The 19,314-nt window shown below is 39.3% G+C and overlaps 3 protein-coding genes across 23 annotated transcripts in view; 1 reads left to right on the top strand and 2 right to left on the bottom strand.

The window, feature by feature from the left end:
* Window positions 1-1,252: 1,252 nt before the first annotated feature.
* LOC135106373 (gamma-aminobutyric acid receptor subunit beta-3-like) lies at window positions 1,253-5,195 on the top strand. The gene is made up of 5 exons (XM_064015320.1): window positions 1,253-1,669; window positions 2,938-3,152; window positions 3,993-4,220; window positions 4,346-4,504; window positions 5,142-5,195. Exons 1-5 carry the CDS (start codon window positions 1,393-1,395, stop codon window positions 5,193-5,195), a joined length of 933 nt encoding a protein of 310 aa, XP_063871390.1. The 5' UTR covers window positions 1,253-1,392.
* Window positions 5,196-6,742: 1,547 nt separating this feature from the next.
* On the bottom strand, window positions 6,743-17,630 carry LOC135108082 (putative nuclease HARBI1). 11 transcript variants are annotated; one of them, XM_064018745.1, is made up of 9 exons: window positions 14,473-14,971; window positions 14,268-14,346; window positions 13,257-13,564; window positions 12,127-12,294; window positions 11,832-11,952; window positions 11,370-11,495; window positions 10,369-10,488; window positions 7,952-8,143; window positions 6,743-7,785 (listed from the first exon to the last, which is right to left on the bottom strand). In XM_064018745.1, the coding sequence occupies exons 4-7, from the start codon at window positions 12,237-12,239 to the stop codon at window positions 10,381-10,383; spliced, it is 468 nt and encodes a 155-aa protein (XP_063874815.1). In that variant the 5' UTR covers window positions 12,240-12,294; window positions 13,257-13,564; window positions 14,268-14,346; window positions 14,473-14,971; the 3' UTR covers window positions 6,743-7,785; window positions 7,952-8,143; window positions 10,369-10,380. The 11 variants fall into 11 exon arrangements, with proteins under 11 accessions (XP_063874815.1, XP_063874824.1, XP_063874851.1 ...); XM_064018754.1 differs by lacking the exons at window positions 14,268-14,346; window positions 14,473-14,971 and adding an exon at window positions 17,404-17,630; XM_064018781.1 differs by lacking the exon at window positions 13,257-13,564 and having other exon boundaries at window positions 14,473-14,976.
* Window positions 17,631-18,028: 398 nt separating this feature from the next.
* Window positions 18,029-19,314, bottom strand: part of LOC135108006 (trichohyalin-like) — a 97,669-nt gene continuing 96,383 nt past the window's right edge. For all 11 annotated transcript variants that reach the window (XM_064018618.1, XM_064018526.1, XM_064018572.1 and 8 more), the window contains one exon: window positions 18,029-19,237. In XM_064018618.1, coding sequence (XP_063874688.1) covers window positions 19,209-19,237 — 29 coding nt within the window. In that variant the 3' untranslated portion in view covers window positions 18,029-19,208. The remainder of the gene's footprint in view (window positions 19,238-19,314) is intronic.

The raw sequence follows: 19,314 nt of genomic DNA, 5'->3' as shown, positions 1-19,314 counted from the left end.
AACAGCTTCAGTGGAGACCTTACTCAGGTTAGCCGCTTCGAGCGGTTGTAAGTGCGTGCAGTCACGAAGAAAATGTTATCACATTAGTTTAGTCGTAAAATTAAAAATGAGCAATACTATGATGTATTTTGTAATCTCACTTCATAGGTTTGTATCATGCACTGCAAGACGTGGGAGCGATGTGTTAACATTTTATTCAGTGATTGTAATGTGATTTCTTGGACATTTATTGTTTTAGGAGCTGAAAAAAAATATCAAATAACATGAGCAAAGGATTAACCACATTCTTCTTTGACCAGATAAACGTGTGGGATCGAGTGCTGGGCGACGCTGAGATCCTGGACTTCGCGCGCTGCAAGACTAACCCTCAAGGCAACTACATCTCTTGGGAGGCCGGCTGGAGTCTGAAGGTTGTCACCCCTTACAACCTCTCCCTGGAAGAATTCTGTCAACAAGAAGTGGGCACGTCATATTTCTGGTTCCCCTCGCTGCCTGTGGTGACGGCCCACTACATATGCGAAGCGCTGGGGACAGAGCTGCCTTGGGCTACCTCAATCAGAGACATCCAGAGGCTTCAGAACGTGTCAGCCGCCACACACCCAGACCATGACAACTGTCACTACAACTTCTGGACGGCGCTGACAGACATAGTGGAGGAGGATGTTTGGAGGATGAACAACGGCAGCCTTGTGACAAATATTTTTTGGGCGCCCTACGAACCAAACGGCCTGCGCTACGAGAACTGTGCAGCACTCAGCCGCTACGGAGTCGCAGACATTAGCTGTGAGATGCAAATACGCTGCGCCGTATGCACCTTTAAAAAACAGCAGAGATTTTCGTTATACGGCATATGTGAACAAGAATTACGAAACGTTTATTTCGTTGCCTACCAGCGTGTTATCGGTCAAGTGATATTCATCGGCTATGGAAAATACCACATCCGATTGGAGGACGAAATGTGGACTTGGGTGGACGTGGTAAACAATGTCACAATGGCGTACATGGAAGAGGCAGTCCCTTACTTCCCCATGGGGCTCCGATGGTGGCGTCTGCAGGTGCCTGTATGTGACCAAAAGGAAGGTAGACGTCAGCTTACTCTCTCTCCTTGCTCCAGCGGTCACTTTACTTGCAACGACGCCACCTGCATTCCCATTCATTACCGCTGTGACCTCAAGTACGACTGCCGCGACAACAGCGACGAATACGACTGCAAGCGCATCTTCTTTCCACAGGTAAGACAGTGACACCCCGAAACACTTAAACACATGCACGTGTGACCACTTGAAACCAACCTGGACCTAATGCGATAATTTATAGGACTACCAGTCTCACCTGCCCCCTCGCCTGAGTGGAGACGAGGATCTCAGTCTGCCCATCACCCTCGACGTCATCATGGAGACTATTGCTGTCAAGACCCTCGAGATGACTATGGAGGTCGCCTACGAGATTGCAATGACATGGACTGATAACCGACTCAGTTACCTCAACCTGAAGGCAAACAACAGCCTCAACAAGCTGGACATGGAGGCGGTGGGACGACTCTGGATACCACAGGTCAACTTCATCAACACAGATAACATCCACCGCACCCGCATCGACGAGGACGTGGTCATGTTCATTGACCGTCGCCGCCACAAGTTCTACATGGACCCCGCCGCCCCAGCCGAAGGTAAGGTTTCGCCACGGTCGCCTTTCTAGAAATATCTACCATATCCACTAAGTCAGCTTTCACCAAAGCATTTAAATGTGAACAAACCGACTACATAGACCGGGCGAACCACAATTCTGGTAATAAAGAGTGATTCCATGACTTCAGAGAACTGGGGTGAACATATAGAAATAATAATTTCCTATGGTAGTTCTCATCTCTGCTAGTTCGTGTCGTTCACACAAAAATGCTGAAGTGGGGAACCCTCAGAAGTGTAAGTAGTTCATACGGTACTTTTTGCATCAATGCTTCCCTTATTAGCATTTTATTGCATTAACGAGGACTCCTTTACCATTAGTGCCATAAATACAGCAGCTTCTGGCTTTGCGGCGATATACACTACATACGTATTTCCAATAGGGAAGAGAGATTGACTGATATTAATAGATTTTTTGGCCTCCGTTTTTACACGATTACATGCGATTGATTGGTCCTAGACGATAATATGCTAAGTGAATTCGGAGAAACGTGATTTACTTGACATCATAACAAGTCAGGAGAGCAGACATGCTGACGTACCTCACTAATAACAAATAATGACTTTGGGGAAAAGAATCTCCCAGGATTTTTGTTGTTCCACGTTGTCAATTTTTCTTGCACAACAATTAGACATAATTTCTGTAGAATTATGGCCATGAGAGATGAAATAAGAGAGAAAAAAAAGATAAAATATATATATGAAAGACGACAAAAACATAAATTACAGTGATTATGTTGACAGTGACGGTAGAGGTAGAGGAAGTAATACAGTATTATTAGTAGCAGTAGTAATAGCAGTAGTAATAGTAGTAGTAGTAGTAGTAGTAGTAGTAGTAGTAGTAGTAGTAGTAGTGAAGAACAAGAACTAGAACAAGAAGTAGTAGTAGTAGTAGTAGTAGTAGTAGTAGTAGTAGTAGTAGTAGTAGCAGTGTTGTTGCTGTTGGTGGTGGTTGTGATTGTTGCTTTTGTTGTTGTTGAAGGCGGAAGAGGAGCGAAAGGTGAGAATGGTGGTGGTGGTGGAGTAAGAGGAAGAAAATCACTAACACAAGTAAAGATGAGAAAACGAGAGAGAGAGAGAGAGAGAGAGAGAGAGAGAGAGAGAGAGAGAGAGAGAGAGAGATAATTCGTACATATCACAATAATTGATGACACTAATCTTGGCTAAACATACCAACCCAATCTGACACACACACACACACACACACACACACACACATCTGGTACTAGTGCTCTGCCCCATGTGTCTGCAGTGGAAGTGTACAGCGGTCAGGACAACACCCTCACCATTAGAAGGAAGTACGGCACAGTGTACAAATGTAACTTCGATCTCCGCCTGTACCCGTTCGACGCCCAGCAGTGTGAAATGCACCTCAGGATCACCTCGGAGCTCAAGTCTTTCCTCACCTTTGATCCTGACAACTCCAGCGTCCAGTACCTTTCCAACCCATTCCTTATTGAGTACGAGGTCAGTGCTGCCAAACTCATAATGCTGATGAATATGCTTGTAGTTCAGCATAGTCTGTTTTGATTTCTTGTTGGGGACTTTCTTTTGTATATATCGTTGCAGTTCATCATAATCTGTTTCGACTTATCCTTGGTTCAATTATTCAGTCAGCTCCTTAGCCTATTAACTCCTACTGCCACTATGAACTATGACGAACTCTTTCAGGAGGGAGGCTTCAAGATACTTACCTAATTCTGAGTAATCTTTTGGCAGTATTCTTTAGGGACTGCCACCTTTAGTAAGTCCTTTTTGTGTGTGTGTGTGTGTGTGTGTGTGTGTGCTTTTTTTATAGCCCTTGGCCAGAGTTCCTCTACATAAAAAGAAAAAAAAGACTTGTAACTTCATTTGACTAACCCTGCCAGTTTTTATATTCCTTTTGTTGCCACTGTTGTCTTTAAAGATTATTCCCTAAACGGGTACCATGCCATTTTACCAACCTAGAAGAGAAGCCATAGCAATTCAAGGTTTCATTACACCATCTCGTACAAGCTATGTCTTGAAACCTCTGATAACTGATATATATATATATATATATATATATATATATATATATATATATATATATATATATATATATATATATATATATATATATATATATATATATATATATATATATATATATATATATATATATATATATATATATATATATATATATATATATATATATATATATATATATTCTATTCTTCCCTTTTTTTCCTCGCTAGCTAAAGTAGAATAGATCAGCTTGTTCACGTAATCTCTATAACGACAATATTTTTTATTTCTGTGTATGTGTGTGCGCCCTCTTTACAGGTAGGAAAGGTGAATCTGGTACACGATAACAGCGGACACTTCAGCGAAGCGCGCGTGTTGGTTCCCCTAACACGCCGTTACGGTTACGCCATCCTCACCATCTACACACCCACCCTCGTCCTCCTCGTCGTCAGCTACACCACTCTTTTCTTCAGGACAGCCATCTTCGACGTGCGCATGATGTCCGCTCTCACGGTGCAACTGGTCATCGCCACGCTCTTTTCACAGGTGTTGTCACGGTGCTCGATCATCAACACGTTTGTAACTGTTACCATGATGTATTTCCAATACTGCAATCTTAAACGATGCTGAGAAATTATTCACATATGCAAATTCATCATCTCATATTACAGGTATCTGCGTCACTTCCTAAAACCTCTTACTTCAAAATGGTGGATATCTGGCTTATATTCTGCATCGGCATCACTTTCCTCGTCATCATCTACCACGCCTTCGTCGACAGCGTGGCTTATGGGGATGACCCGTCAACCCCCGTCACCAAGATGTGGCAGGTCCGTCCCGTACAGCAGCCAGTGATTAAACCGGTGCACAAACCCAAGATCACTGTTTCAAACCTCGTCCTTTTCACCAAAATCACGACGCCTCTTGTTTTCTTTATATTCAATATCGGCTACTGGGGTTACATCTTTTCCTATTAGACAGCCGTGCATTGTTGTTTCAGTGCTAGTTGCACTCTCCTATTTTTACAATTAAAGTAGAATAGATAAGAGAAATATGAGACTCAATGTGCGTCTTTATACTGCTCTATGGACCAACTTTGGGTTCCTTGTTGCTCAAGCGCTGAAGTTCAAAATTTATCACGTAATATAACGCAGCTACATTCCAGATTCCACACTTGACGAATGGAACGCCTCTCAAATGTTAAAACGACCACCGAGCATGGAATATCACATGCGTGCAGTCAATACGGTTTAAGTAATTCTATGAACCTCTCTCTCTCTCTCTCTCTCGTTGCATTTATCTCAAGAGCAAAGGAAGTCCATACAACTTTTAAAATAAGGCGCAATTAGCAGCCAATCAGCAGACTCCCATCATGTGCCCGTCCGTAAGTCTCCGCCTCATTGTCGTACCACGCCACACCTACGTTTCATTAAGCAGATTCACTGTAGATATACTAAATTTTCGCAGGATGCTTCCCAGAGTGGTCAGCAAATAAAGGTGTCCATGTACAGAAGTCTATGAGCAAATCAATGACACTCTTTTAAGCCAAAAAGTAAGTTTTGTAGATTATGCGTCTTTTTTTGTAATTTACGAAATCGACCACGGCAAATGCATGCTCCAGCATAACGGATATGGAATTGATGAAAATCTGCATAAATAAACTCAGAACTCCCCTTAGACCGGAAATGACACGTCAGTACAGCATACACGTTTGAGTCTTCTGATATCTGTAAAATATTGTAACAGCGTTTGGCACTGGAAGATCTTCAGTACGTGCATATGCTATAATAGGTACGTCCTTATAACCAAATGGAGGGAGGTTGTAGAAGCACGGGGGGAAATTTTTTTTTTTCTTTTTTCGAGACGATAATAAATATATAAATTAAGAAACGGCTTGCCCAGTTGCGTTCAAAATAAACAGGCATTCCTTGCACTGCGTAGCTTCTTTCATCCCAATCTCAACTGTTTTTCGTCAAGATGTTTAATTTCACGCCTTTTTCACCGAAACTTTCAGGAATTAGTCTCTTTTACAAGATCACACAAGTGCATTGTCACACAGGAAGGAATCACGCAGGATTATATATGTATGTAATTATGTATGATTGTGTGTGCGTGTGTGTGTGTGTCTGTACTTGCTGAATGAGTGGCTGGGTGAGTGAAGGGTGTGGGTGATAGTGTGTGTGTAAATAAGGTATGGATGATAGTTCTGGTGTGTGTGTGTGTGTGTGTGTGTGTACTTGTTGAACGAGTGGCTGGGTGAGTGAAGGGTGTGGGTGATAGATATTATGTGTGTAAATGAGGCATGGATGATAGTACTGGTGTATGCGAGAGGGTGGGTGGATGGTGGATGGATGAGTGTGAGTCAGTAGCCTGAGGGGAGGGTTAGTGGACAATGGATGGATGGGTGGATCAATTAGTGGATGGTTGTGGTTGTGGATGAGTTAGTCAATGTGCAGTGGATGGTAGGTTGGATGGTTTGGTGAATGTGGGCAAGTTGGTGGGTATTTGCACTCACACCGATCTGTCTTAAGGATTATCTGACCTGAGTACCATCCACACCAATATCTAGTGACTGTAAACTAAGCTGAAAACCTTGTGAAACTGGAGAAAGATGAACTGAAAGAGGAATAAGCTGCTGCTGCTGCTGCTACTACTACTACTACTACTACTACTACTACTGTGTACTTAACTATAGCAATGGCTGTTCGGATTTCAAGTAATCAGTGTTATCATATTGTAGTGTTATCACATACTGCACAGTTATATTGCTTGCATGTAGGAGTTTATCTTTCTCAAACTATGAGAACTATGTAGGATTAACTGCTATGAATACTGTTTCTTTTCCTTCAGTCTATTTTATGAAGTCAGGATTTAAGAGAAATATTCATATAACATAATCTTTTGCTACCCAGTTTAACATTACTAGTATTTTGATGCAATTACAGTATACATTTTGTTATCATATGACCTTAGTTGTTGTGGTGCTATGCAAGAACATTTTTAATCCCTTCACTTCACTTGCAATCCAGTTCTTCTGCATCACTTTCAACTGATACGAAAACAGGATGATACATTATGCATTTTATTATATTAATAGATAATATGTTGTCTTTAGAAATATATAGAAGTATCAATCACAAGTTATCATATCACTAGGTATAAAAAATAAATACAGGTACCAAAACCTGCAGCATATGACAAGACAGTGGCCAGAAACATAAATTAAGTATTGCAATGAAACACTCACATTTGCCACCAGTGTGTCACATCTTAGGAAACACTGAACAATACCTTTGTACTTTACCTCAGATAAAAAAAGAACACATTTGTGATCTATACTTGAGACACACAACAAAGAACAGGTCCTTCTGATTATTATTCCTTGCCATCTCACAAAGCCACATGTAACACTGTCCTTGCATCTACATCACACCCTGCAATAGGAACAAACACTCCACTACTACCCTTAAGAATTACTTACGAATCTACTGTCACGACATGGCTGCAAGACATCTACAGATGAACAGTTGATGTGACTAGACAGCATGCTTGTTACAGCCCGTCACAACAAAAACAGCTTCTCGTAACAAGGAACATTATCTTCACAATATGTTTCTGATGTGATCTTCGTGGTGAATTCCAGCATGGAGTGAATATACTAGTCATAAACACATAAACGACCATGATGGGTGGGTGACAGGAATGATGAGTGATGTCTACACTTTCCTCTATTAAATACTTCATACATATGTACACTGTACATTCATATCACAATGCTGTTCACAACTTCTACAGATCACTTTCTTTTGCAGGTATAAATAAGGCATTGCAAAAAACTTCATCCACCATACCTACAAATCTGTCTACAAAATCTACAAATTTATCCACCCAATCTAAAAATTATCTATAAAATACGCTACACCAATATAATGAAGATTTGTGGCCAACCTTCAACACTTCTTTGGTATCTCTCCAAGAATCCCCCTCCTCTTCCTGTCCCTTCAGCCACACTGGCAGTAGTAGTTTGATCTCTGTTGTATGTCTTGCAGGCTCAATCCAAAGGGCTGCACCTCCCCTTACTTCACTTCTTTGGTGTTAGTAGCACTGGATCCTGAAAAAAATAACAAAAAAGAGGATTGAAATAGTGTTAGTAGTACTGAATCCTGAAAAAAATAACAAGAAAGATTTCAAAACCTTTATACTGACACAACTATCACAAACATAAACACATTACACACAAACAGATAAAGGTAAAAAAAGCAAATCCCATAACTCACATCATGGCTAATCAACACTTTATTCTAGACATTGCTGAAGTTGTACTCATGTGGTAGGAATATAATGCCATCCTGCTCAGTGGTATAGCCACTCCCATCCTTCTTGATGCCCGTTGTCTTGCGGTGCACTGGGGTGGGGAAGCAAGTGTGGAGGATAACATGTCAATGCATCTTCAGGAACCCAACAAACATCTGTGGAGTGAAAATGGTGCAGATAAGTAATGGTACATGTATAAAACATGAGGCATCTAACTGTAAGGATTAGTGGTGGAATATTTTCAGAGTGACAAGAATACAATGTGAGGTGCTTCAAGTGCGGCAGATACGTGATGAGAAATGGCCTATGTAGATTTTTCTGTAAAGGCAAGAAGAATAAAGATTCACTACCAGATCAGTACAGTAACATGATAAGGGTGTGAGAAAAGTAATAATAATAATGTACACAATATCTAAGGGAGGAAATGATACATAGTTCTCAAAATGGCTCAGGTTAAATTATGCATCTATCTATCTACATACCAGGCTGGCAATCCCACATAGGGTGGTTCAGACAAAGCACCATACACTCACACACATATCATTCACACTCTTAGCCCTGTTAGTCACTGGTGGAAAGGAAGTCTCATGCAACACCTTACTACACCCCAACTTAGGCATAAGCACACCCACACACATCCATAGCAAGACTCTACAACATAGTGATACCATCCATGTTATATAATCTCTCTGAGCTGTGGTCATGGAAAATATAATAAGGAAGGGTTAAATATGCATCCTACAGTGTTTTACTGATGATAAGCAGGCAAAAACTGTTCACTGGTCTTTCAGCCACTCACTAAACAATGCCAATACATTACAGATAGGCAGTTTTTTTTAATTCCTCTAATTTCCCAGTCTTTACTTCAACATGGAGAGGAGGACCAGACTTACACAAGAGAAATTGGAGCAGATGCTTGCCAAATCAGACATTGGAAGTCTTTGATGACTTATTAATGGATATGGTGTATGATGAAAGTGTTTTTGGGGTGCCTGGGGCATGTGGCAGTGAAAAACCCCCACCACCAATCCCATGCCACTGATGCTCCTACAGATAAGTACATGATTAATTTGGGCTTCAATGATGAATATTTATATTTATAAATATGTACTTTAAAAATATGTAATATTATTGTAATAGACATACTCTAAGTAGAGCTGTGATCTGGGATATGTAAAATCCTAAGAATAATTATTTTTAATTTGTTCCAAGCACCTCAATTTTTGTTCTGGCCAGGGTTGTGGTATTTTGTTTATTGAAGGTCAAGTCTCCAACCTCATATTTTCTACTTTTTATTCAGTTTTCTTTAATTATTGTATTTTTAACAAATAATTTTACAAAAGGAACTAGTCTTGCAAAAATAAATTTATCTTTTACTTACTACAATTAGATTTATTTATTATCATTGTTACACTTGTCATGATTTCATTCAAAAATATCTTTTTTCATATCTGTATCTGTCTAGGTCATTAAAATTATTTTATTTTTTATTATTTCCCTCAGCTGGTCCAATTGGACTGGTGGTATCTATCCTGTATCCAAAAACATACAAAAACTGATCTAGGATTAATAATGACCTCTGTGATCGCCCACCCTCATACTTAGCGACACCTGAGAAACGGCATCTATGTGGCAGTTGGATGGTGGATGTCGCTAATGTGTCTAAGAGTGCTCACTAGCTGCCGAGGGTGATATGTCACTGACTCGACGTTACATGCAAGGCAGCCAATCACAAGAAAGCTTTGTCTTAATGCTGAGGGAGTCATGTGACATTATTTACAAACTTTGATACAGCGTCAAGTGCCCACAACCACCACTCATCAGTCTCCAGTCCCCAAAGTGTTCCAGTCATGGCCAACAAACTGCCTAAGAAATTAAGAAGACCTCAGTTCACTGATGCCAAGACCTTAACCTTGGTGGAGGAGGTGAAGAATCAGGTTGCAGTGATTCTGGGAAAGCTGGACAATAGAATCACCACAGATAAGAATGAGGCTTCGTAGGAGGTGACTGCATGCATGATGTAGTCAGCCGACTTTGCCAAAGCTTATCTAATTTTTCCTTGTCTGTTGCTACTCACATTGTTGTAGCCTCTATGGGTTATTGTGTTTTTTTATATTTGTAATGTATTTTTGTTATTCTCAATTTACTTATATTTTTAGCCTGATGATGCCTTCTGTGAAGGTGAAACGTTGAAAACAATAAATAAAGAAGAAATTCTGAATGTATCCCTGTTAACCTCATCTCTCTCTCTCTCTCTCTCTCTCTATATATACTTTTATTTTTTCTTCTATCCCCCTCCTCCTCTTTCCTCTTTTTTCTCCTCCCCTCCACATCCTCCTCCTTCTTCTCTCCTCCTCTTCCTTCCCCACCCCACCTTTACCTTCCTCCTTCCCTACACTATGAGAATATTCATGAGAGATCTCTTTCTTCTTCTTCTTCTTCTTCTCTTACTCTTCACATTTGCCTCCTCCTGCTCTTCCTCATCATCATCATCCCTCTGCTATGAAAGAAAATGCAGAGGAATTACAAAGGAGGTCCATACAGCAAGGGATCTTGAGAACCTTACTAGGCTGTCTGAGTGACTACTCTATACTAACTATTAATGGCAGGAGGAGGAGGAGGAGGAGAAGAGAGAGAGAGAGAGAGAGAGAGAGAGAGAGAGAGAGAGAGAGAGAGAGAGAGAGAGAGAGAGAGAGAGAGAGAGAGAGAGAGAGAGAGAGAGAGAGAGAGAGAGAGAGAGAGAGAGAGAGAGAGAGAGAGAGAGAGAGAGAGAGAGAGAGAGAGAGAGAGAGAGAGAGAGAGAGAGAGAGAGAGAGAGAGAGAGAGGCTGGGGGGAGGGGGGAAGCAGCAGACTTGCCCAAAATGTTTGAAATATTTAATTAATGCCTTTCTTACTTCCAGCACCACTTCCACTACCACCACCACCATCACCTGTATTTGTCACAGTGTTTGAAACATTACTACTATCATTGTCAGTTTATCGCTTTATGTTGTAAAGTATAAAAAATCACTACCTTCAAAATGTTTAGGTTTTAACAATGAGTGGCACAGTAGTGTGAGGGGAGTCACACCCATATTTTCAGTGTGGAGGAGGAGGAGGAGGAGGAGGAGGAGGAGGAGGTGTGAGAATGTGAATGCTGAGCAGAAATGAGGCACGAGCTCTTAGCTGACCTGACCACTCCTAACTTGCTCTCTCTCACACACACACATTTTTTGTATCAATTTGTATCATTCATACCTAATGTTTGCAAGCTGTTTCATTTTGAGATTAAATAAAATGCTGCAGTGATCTCTTTAATTTAGTATGTAATGATACATGGAAAACCATTATTTCACTCATTACATGATTAATAACACATATAAGTGACTTATCTTTCTTACTTCATTGCTGAAGAAGTTTTGTATGAGTTCCTGCCGCGTAACTATGCCTTGAGTACGCTGACCCCTCCAGTGAAAAGCAGGGTTGGCATCAACATGTGGCAGCTCTTCATTTGGAAGAGGTGGTAGCTGCAAATAAATAATAGACTTGGGAGGGGCTGAGAGGTCTAGGGGTTGGAAGCTAAACCTTCTATTTCTTTAAAGTTTATATTGTATGAGATGAATAGTCTTGTAATTTGACATTTAGCATTTTGATGCTCTAAAACTATCCCTAACCCTAATGACTTTCAAGACACCATTGTAAGTAAAAAACATATGTATATTTCTGTTAAATATCAGGACACATCAGACAACTTTCATTACCCTAACAATAAGTGTAAGAACAATCATGCCTGTACTCTGCTAAATCTAATGTCCTTGATATTGATATTTCTTGTAAACTGAAAAACTGTGACAAGTACGTACATCATCAGGAATGGGAACGCCGCACTTCATGCAGCGATTGTGTAGGAGCAAGCATGCATTTGTGATTTTAACACACATGATTGGTGTATATTGTAGGCAGCCACTTGAAGAATGCAGACACCTGTGAAAAGAGATTTCATATTAAAAGAGAGGATTACTTAATCATATAAGTGTCTAAGCAGTAAATTATACTATTATAACAAGAATGAAATGTTTGTAATTGTTTAACAATTTCAACGGCATTATTACTCTACACCTTACTGTTCTGGAAAAGGAGGGATGTTATTTTCATTACCTGAAGTGACTCTTAAGCATCCCAACTGTCTGCTCCACAATGACCCTCGTCTGAGCATGGGCCCTGTTATATTGCTGTTCTGCTGCTGTAGTGGGGTTACTCACTGGCACCATGAGATAGGGGTCAAGGGTCCATACACATACCACACTCGCTGACAAGATTTTTTGTCTGCAATATAGTAAAATAGATTATTATCAGAACAATATTAGAAACATGTCAAGAACAATTTCTTGTGTCTAAATGTGTATGCACATCAATAATAATGGAAAGAGATAGGCCCAGGGGTACTTGACGGAAAGTTAGGTAAGGTTAGGTTTGGTAAGATTAGCAACTCTTGGACCAACTTTTGGTTACTAACCACACCTAACCTAACCTACCATCAACTATGCCAGGGGCTGCCCCTCCCTCATCTCTCACTTATTAATCATGCACTCACACATTTTGACACTAGGAATTAATCTTGACATGTTCCTAGCAATGGATTACAACTTTATAAACTGTGGCATGCAGTTACTTTACTTGAATGCCTTTTATCCTTGACAGGCAGCCACACTTAAATGTTATTACCAACACTGAATGTCAGTTTATTCACCCACAAAAGTTATTTATGGGATTTTGTATAATTTCATTAAAAAAAAATATTTATTGTGTACAGTCTTTTCCTGGCCTTATTACTGGTCTATTCTCTTACATTCTTTCACATATACTTCTAGATACACCTAAAACATAAATATAAGGTGGGGGAGAAATCCTTCATGGGGGTCCAAAGAGGGCACAGCCCCTCCATGGGTTAGGCTAGGTTAGGTAATGCTGACTTAGTGTCTTTAAAGGGGCCTCTAGAGGGACAAAGCCCCCATGGTTAGGTTAGGTTAGGTTAGGTAATGTTTCATATAAAAGGGTATGGCGACTAACCTAACCTCTGGGAGGCTTCGCCCACCCCCTGGACCCGCTGAAGGGCAGGGGCACTTCTCCCCCATCTTGTATTTCCATTTTAGGTGAATGTAAAGGTATATGCAAAAGAATGTAAAAGAACAGACCAGTAATAAGGCCAGGGAAAGGATTCTAGACAATTACCAAAACAGCCAGCCCTGTGCTGAAGTATGCAATACCAATACACATAGGTATCTTACCAGCAGTGTCTCTGGTGACATTTTGTAAGAAGCCACTTGCAAAGAACTTCAGAGCCAGCAAAACCTGGGTGTGGGTAGGCAGTGTGTGGTTATGGTGAGTCCTCCTCTGCAACTGAGGCTCCATCTCCTCAAACATGAGTATCAGCTCATGTCAAGGAAAGCGATATTTGGCTATAAGCTCAATATCACTTACTGACAGGGGGTCAAAGTGATCCCTCAAGAGCCTCTCCCTCCTCAAGGCATGATTGTGAAAGTATGCCAAGATGACTTCCATTGCAGGCAGCAGGAGGGGGAACAACACTAACACACTGTGTGGGAGGCATGCAGTTAGCAAGATCAGAAGAGCAATTCATGTGAAAATGGCAGAAGATAGCAAGACATGCAACATTGTGGCAGCAAGACATGTAACATTGTGGTGATGAGAAAGAGGTTAAAGACAATCAGTCAGAGGAGGGGAGTTGAAAAGATGAAAGGTTTTTTTTATTTCTACCCTATCTAAAATAGCAGTATGGGTGAAATCTGTCATATATGTGAAGCATACTCCACACATGGATGGATAAGGCCCCTGTACAAAGCAGCTGGGGGGGGTGAGAAAAACCGGCAGAGACAACTCAGAATGCTTAACTTCACAGAAGCCGTTTTAGCTAGAGATGATATGTGAAGTTTCTAGTTTAGATTATATGAAAAGGACAGACCGAGGATGTTCAGTGTAGGAGAGGGGAACAGTTGAGTGTCATTGAAGAAGAGGGATATTTATTTGGAAGGTTGTGTTGAGTTGAATGATGGAAGAATTGAGTTTTTGAGGCATTGAACAAAGGTTAGGCAAAGTTACAATAGGTAAGATTAGGTTAGTTTAGATAAAGTTACATTAGGTAAGGTTTTCTTTTAAATAAACCTTTAAAAAATCAAATTAATATAACCACAACAAATAAGTAATATAAAAATGAAAAAAAAAAAAAAACTATCTGCCATACATCAAAACTTATTTTATTATTTTCAACTTTTCCTTACATTTGTGCTTATAAAATTATACTTTAGTTATTTGTGTGTCCTCTTCTTGCCACCCAGTGTCCTACGACGCCCATGTATCCTAATATGAAGATAAAAAGATGCGTAGTGGCTTAGGAATAAAACTTCTTTACACTATCTCAAATAAAACCTCTTATTTTATCCTTATATCTTACTTATCTACAATCTCAAGGTTATATAGTGATACCTTATTTATTTACGTGTTACGTCTTCGCTGATCAGCATCTCAAGAAGCCTCAATGTCCTAATATGAAGAGTAAATATGAGAACAGTACCTCCTCTATTTTAGGCTCTGGCCCAAAACCTCGTATTGCTCTTGATCTTTGGATAAATAAATAAGTAAATAAATAAAAATAAAAGATCAATAAAATGTACACAAGAATTATCTATAATGGAGAAAAATATAGTACTCAGAAGAAAAGGCAGCTGTTTATCATATAAGTTTTCAAGCTTTTTATTTATTTATTCGCTGCTGTGAGTTATATGTAGTAGTAGCAGTAGTAGTATACCTGCTGATGCTGCTGCTGCTACTACTTCATACAATCTTATTTTCAAAATTTCCTTTCTCTTCTATATACATGTATATTCCTTCATTTCCCAACACCAGCACTCCCCACCACGCAGAGGCCAGACAGGGAGGGAGGCATTCCCGTTAATGAGGGAAATATGATTACAGCGTTGCCAGATTGTTTTGGCCATATTATCGTACTACACAGGTTGAAATTATTGTACTTCTGGTAAAATTATTGTACATATGTAATTATTCCAAATATCATGCAAAACTGCCACTTTCCAAACACAGCAGAATTTAAGTTTATATATATATATATATATATATATATATATATATATATATATATATATATATATATATAGAGAGAGAGAGAGAGAGAGAGAGAGAGAGAGAGAGAGAGAGAGAGAGAGAGAGAGAGAGAGAGAGAGAGAGAGAGAGAGAGAGAGAGAGAGAGAGACTCCGCCAGTAATTTCTTCATTGTTACTCGTTCACAGACGGCAAGTTCTGTGACTCCCTCCCTCTCATTCTCCCTCGCCCTCACAAGATGTCGGTGCAGATAGAAAAAAAGGCGCTATGAGTGTTCTGCCCTCCCGCGCGGCTGGAAAAGAGAGGAAGTGCTGAGGAAAACTGGGCTGACTTGCGGTAAAGTAGATGTGTATTATTACAGGTAAGAGTGTGTTTGTGTTTATGTTTCACAAACCTCCCTCTCTCTCTGACAAATAAAACCAAAACAGCAAAAATCTACGAAATTATTAAAAAAAAAAATGACAAAACTCTCTCTCTCTCTCTCTCTCCAGTGGCAAGAAGTTCCTAAGTAAGCCCCAGTTGACCCGCTACCTCGGTGACACTGTTGACCTTTCCTCCTTCATTTTACATTTTCAACACACACACACACACACACACACACACACTGCATAAGCATATGTACAACGAAAGACAAGGCAACACACACACACACACACACACACACACACACACACTGCATAAGCATATGTACAACGAAAGCCAAGGCAACACACACACACACACACACACACACACACACACACACTGCATAACCATCTGTACAACGAAAGACAAGGCAACACACACACACACACACACTGCATAAGCATCTGTACAACGTAAGACAAGGAAACACACACACACACACACACACACACACACACACACACACACAAACACACACACACACACACACACTGCATCACCATCTGTACAACGAAAGATAAGGCAACACACACACACACACACACTGCATAACAATCTGTACAACGAAAGACAAAGCAACACACACTGCATCACCATCTGTACAACGAAAAATAAGGCAACACACACACACACACACACACACACACACACACACACACACACACACACACACCTTGAAATACCTTGAAAAAAAAAAAACACTGAATATTTACTGGGAGGGACTGGAAGGGAGTTAGGGAAGGTACCACTCTGATAACGTCACGGGTGAGGGGGGGGCTTGTGACGTCACGGCTGGGGGTTGATGACGTCACACCGACCATTATTTACGTACGTACGTATTTTATTTTGAAAATGACCCCTCTAAAAAACGCAGCTAGACAGGAATGCTTTATAAATTCAGACTTGCCACACATTTTAACTAATGCCACAAATAACAACACATTTCAAAACGCAGCAGTATTAAAGATATTTAAAAAGAAGTATCTGGAAACTGTTGGAACCTTCATCCCATTTAAAATCGTTCAAATGTCCACCCATTCTGGCTTAAACATAACGGAAAACACTTTAAAAAATCTGAACTATTTTCTAAAACCATATAAAGTGAGCTACAATCACAAATAAAAAATCTACCGAAAATAAATTCAATATTATTGGAAGTTGAACACGAATAAAAACAAGTGTACGGTGCACGCATTTCACTGAGCGGGACGGCAACACACTTAAAAAAACACCAACTATTTTTTAAAACCAATAAGAACCTAGTACAGGCTGAAATAAAAAATTTGGTTTGGGACCGTAAAAAAAAATACGCCGAAAACGGCCCTCTTATTTACACAAAAACAACGCCAAAATCACCACTTTTCACGCAACACACGCGCTCAAATAACTTAAAAAACAACGAAATATTTTTACAAACCATAAAATCTTAGCTACAAGCCGAAATAAAATACTTAGGAAATAAGAAAAAATAATATTGGAACCGGGGGGGCTGGGGAGCCTTATCAAGATGGCGGTGGGGGGCCAATGGAGGGGACGACCAACCTTTCTCACTCATTTAAACCCTCGCCAAACTTAAACTAAGTAATGGCAAGTATATCTAATGAGCGGATATTAAAGTTTGGTCATGTGACTCCGCTTTGCGACAGTATTGGTTTAAAACACTCACAGATAAGATAGATAATGCTTGGTAAATAGAGATGACCCAGATTGTTTACATTTTCATTAAGTTAAATTTTACGGTTTTTAGCAACGAGACGAGGCTGACACAGGGATATATTGTGCTGGAGGTTAGGTGAGATGCGTTAAAATGAGTTAAAACCGTGGATTGTTCAGTTATTCATTAAAAAGTTACGTTAAGTTACCTAAATTTATTCTAACACTTCCTGACCTTACCTTCCCTGTGGTGGTGATCTATCTTCCTGCCTCCTCGTCACTATGGCTGGCCGTCTAACACCTCACAGCCAAACTTTTCTTTATTTTGCTTGTTTTCACCCACTGCTGCCTTCGGGTGTCCACTGCTAGAGCCCACGCCTTCCTCATGACCAACTAAAGAAGGTTTAACTCATGGGTAAGCCTTGGCAGCCACTGTGTAGGCGTGGTTACACACACAAAAAAAAAAAAAAAAAAAACACCGTCTGTCAGGCTGGGAGTTGAAACAGACGCGTACTACCGCCACCTATAGACGCTACACACTGAATAGTTAACTTGTCAGTCAGCGTTGCCAGATTGTTTTGGCCATATTATCGTAATACATAGGTTGAAATTATTGTACTTCTGGTAAAATTATCGTACATATGTAATTATTCCAAATATTATGCAAAACTGCCACTTTCCAAATATAGCAGAATTTAGGTTTATATATATATATATATATATATATATATATATATATATATATATATATATATATATATATATATATATATATATATATATATATATATATATATATATATATATATATATTGCTCATCCTCCTATCCACTTAAAAAAAAAAAAGGTTGCTCGACATCAGAACAAAGTTATGGCTATTTATTTCATTCCAGATACAAAACAGAATTACATGTAAACCAGAATTGATGCCTAGTCTATGATGACATTAATTTTCCCTGCAAAAGCCTACAAACACTCCAGTATCAGTTAAAAGCAGCACAAACATTCGTACAGTTGAGTAGGAAAGAAGACCTTCACAATAAACTAAAACCATTACTGCAATGGTGCAAAACTGGTACCATATTACACAATGCCACACTAGGACATCCACAGCACATTAAAATATCACATTTAAATATCCCCAATATTTCATTACCAGTCAAGAAAAATATAAGCTATGTGAAAAGTTCATCTTTCCCATGATATTGACTGCATAAGAGCTACATCAAGAATGATGCAAATGAACATTAAGATTAATCACATGAGCAGGAACTACAAAATGCTATCAAAATGAAGGCATTAGGCTCACTCAGCAGACACCACCACTAGACTTCATTCAAAGTATGGGTCATGAACTCGAAAATTAGTACTTTAAACTGAATTTCTATTCTCTATAAACATAATGAATGATGGAATTATGTTAAATATGAGTGAAGAGCATGAAAAAGAGCAGAGAAAAGGGAGTACATAGAACACTGCAAAATCACAACCCCAGTGTGAAGCATCATGAGCCTCAGTTTCCCCCTTCACCAGACTGACACATTTGTGATATATGCAAAAAATAAAAATAAAATAAAATAAATAAATAAATAAATAAATAAATAAATAAATAAATAAATAAATAATAATAATAATAATAATAATAATAATAATAATAATAATAAATAAATTTAAAAAAATAAGGCATTGTCTTTATCAGATTACCTGTCTGTCTCCACAGTATGCAACATAATACCTTAACACTATTGTGATACAAAATTATCACAAAGTGCAAGTTATCAAAAATATGAAAACCTTTAGGGAACAATATTATTCTTTCACTGTGTGCATTTATATGCATTTTGCACTTTTAAAAAGGCACAAACAATGCTTAATGCTTATCTTCACCTTCATCCTTATCCCTAGGTGAGCTTTCACCTGTGCAAGTCAAAAATATAATCAATAACTGTATACTCTACATGAAGCATGGAGCTATCCCGATTTGCAGGAAAATCATCATAGTTACTTGTGTTTCGTTCATGACTTTTCCTGTTGAAAGCTTTTTTTTACAAGTCACTCTGGCCTGGACCTGCAACTGCAAGGAAAAAAGGAAAATTAATCATAGTTTCAATTAAATGCTGGTCATAATATAAAGTTAAATAATTACAAAAA

The sequence above is a fragment of the Scylla paramamosain genome, chromosome 2 (assembly GCF_035594125.1).
Source record: "Scylla paramamosain isolate STU-SP2022 chromosome 2, ASM3559412v1, whole genome shotgun sequence".
Classification (NCBI taxonomy): domain Eukaryota; kingdom Metazoa; phylum Arthropoda; class Malacostraca; order Decapoda; family Portunidae; genus Scylla; species Scylla paramamosain.
The sequence above is the reverse complement of the archived record's forward strand: the minus strand, read 5'-3'. Positions and strand labels throughout refer to the sequence as shown.

Bases quoted from the DNA above. Each gene is read 5' to 3' on its own strand.
- LOC135106373 (XM_064015320.1), top strand. From the start codon at position 1,393: ATGGAGACTATTGCTGTCAAGACCCTCGAGATGACTATGGAGGTCGCC. The intron at 3,153-3,992 runs GTCAGTGCTGCC...CCCTCTTTACAG, and splicing joins CATTCCTTATTGAGTACGAG to GTAGGAAAGGTGAATCTGGT. The intron at 4,221-4,345 runs GTGTTGTCACGG...CTCATATTACAG, and splicing joins TCGCCACGCTCTTTTCACAG to GTATCTGCGTCACTTCCTAA.
- LOC135108082 (XM_064018719.1), bottom strand. From the start codon at position 13,103: ATGGGGGAGAAGTGCCCCTGCCCTTCAGCGGGTCCAGGGGGTGGGCGA. The intron at 12,295-13,038 runs GTTAGTCGCCAT...ACTATATTGCAG, and splicing joins CGAAGCCTCCCAGAGGTTAG to ACAAAAAATCTTGTCAGCGA. The intron at 11,953-12,126 runs GTAATGAAAATA...CTCTTTTCACAG, and splicing joins ATGCTTAAGAGTCACTTCAG to GTGTCTGCATTCTTCAAGTG.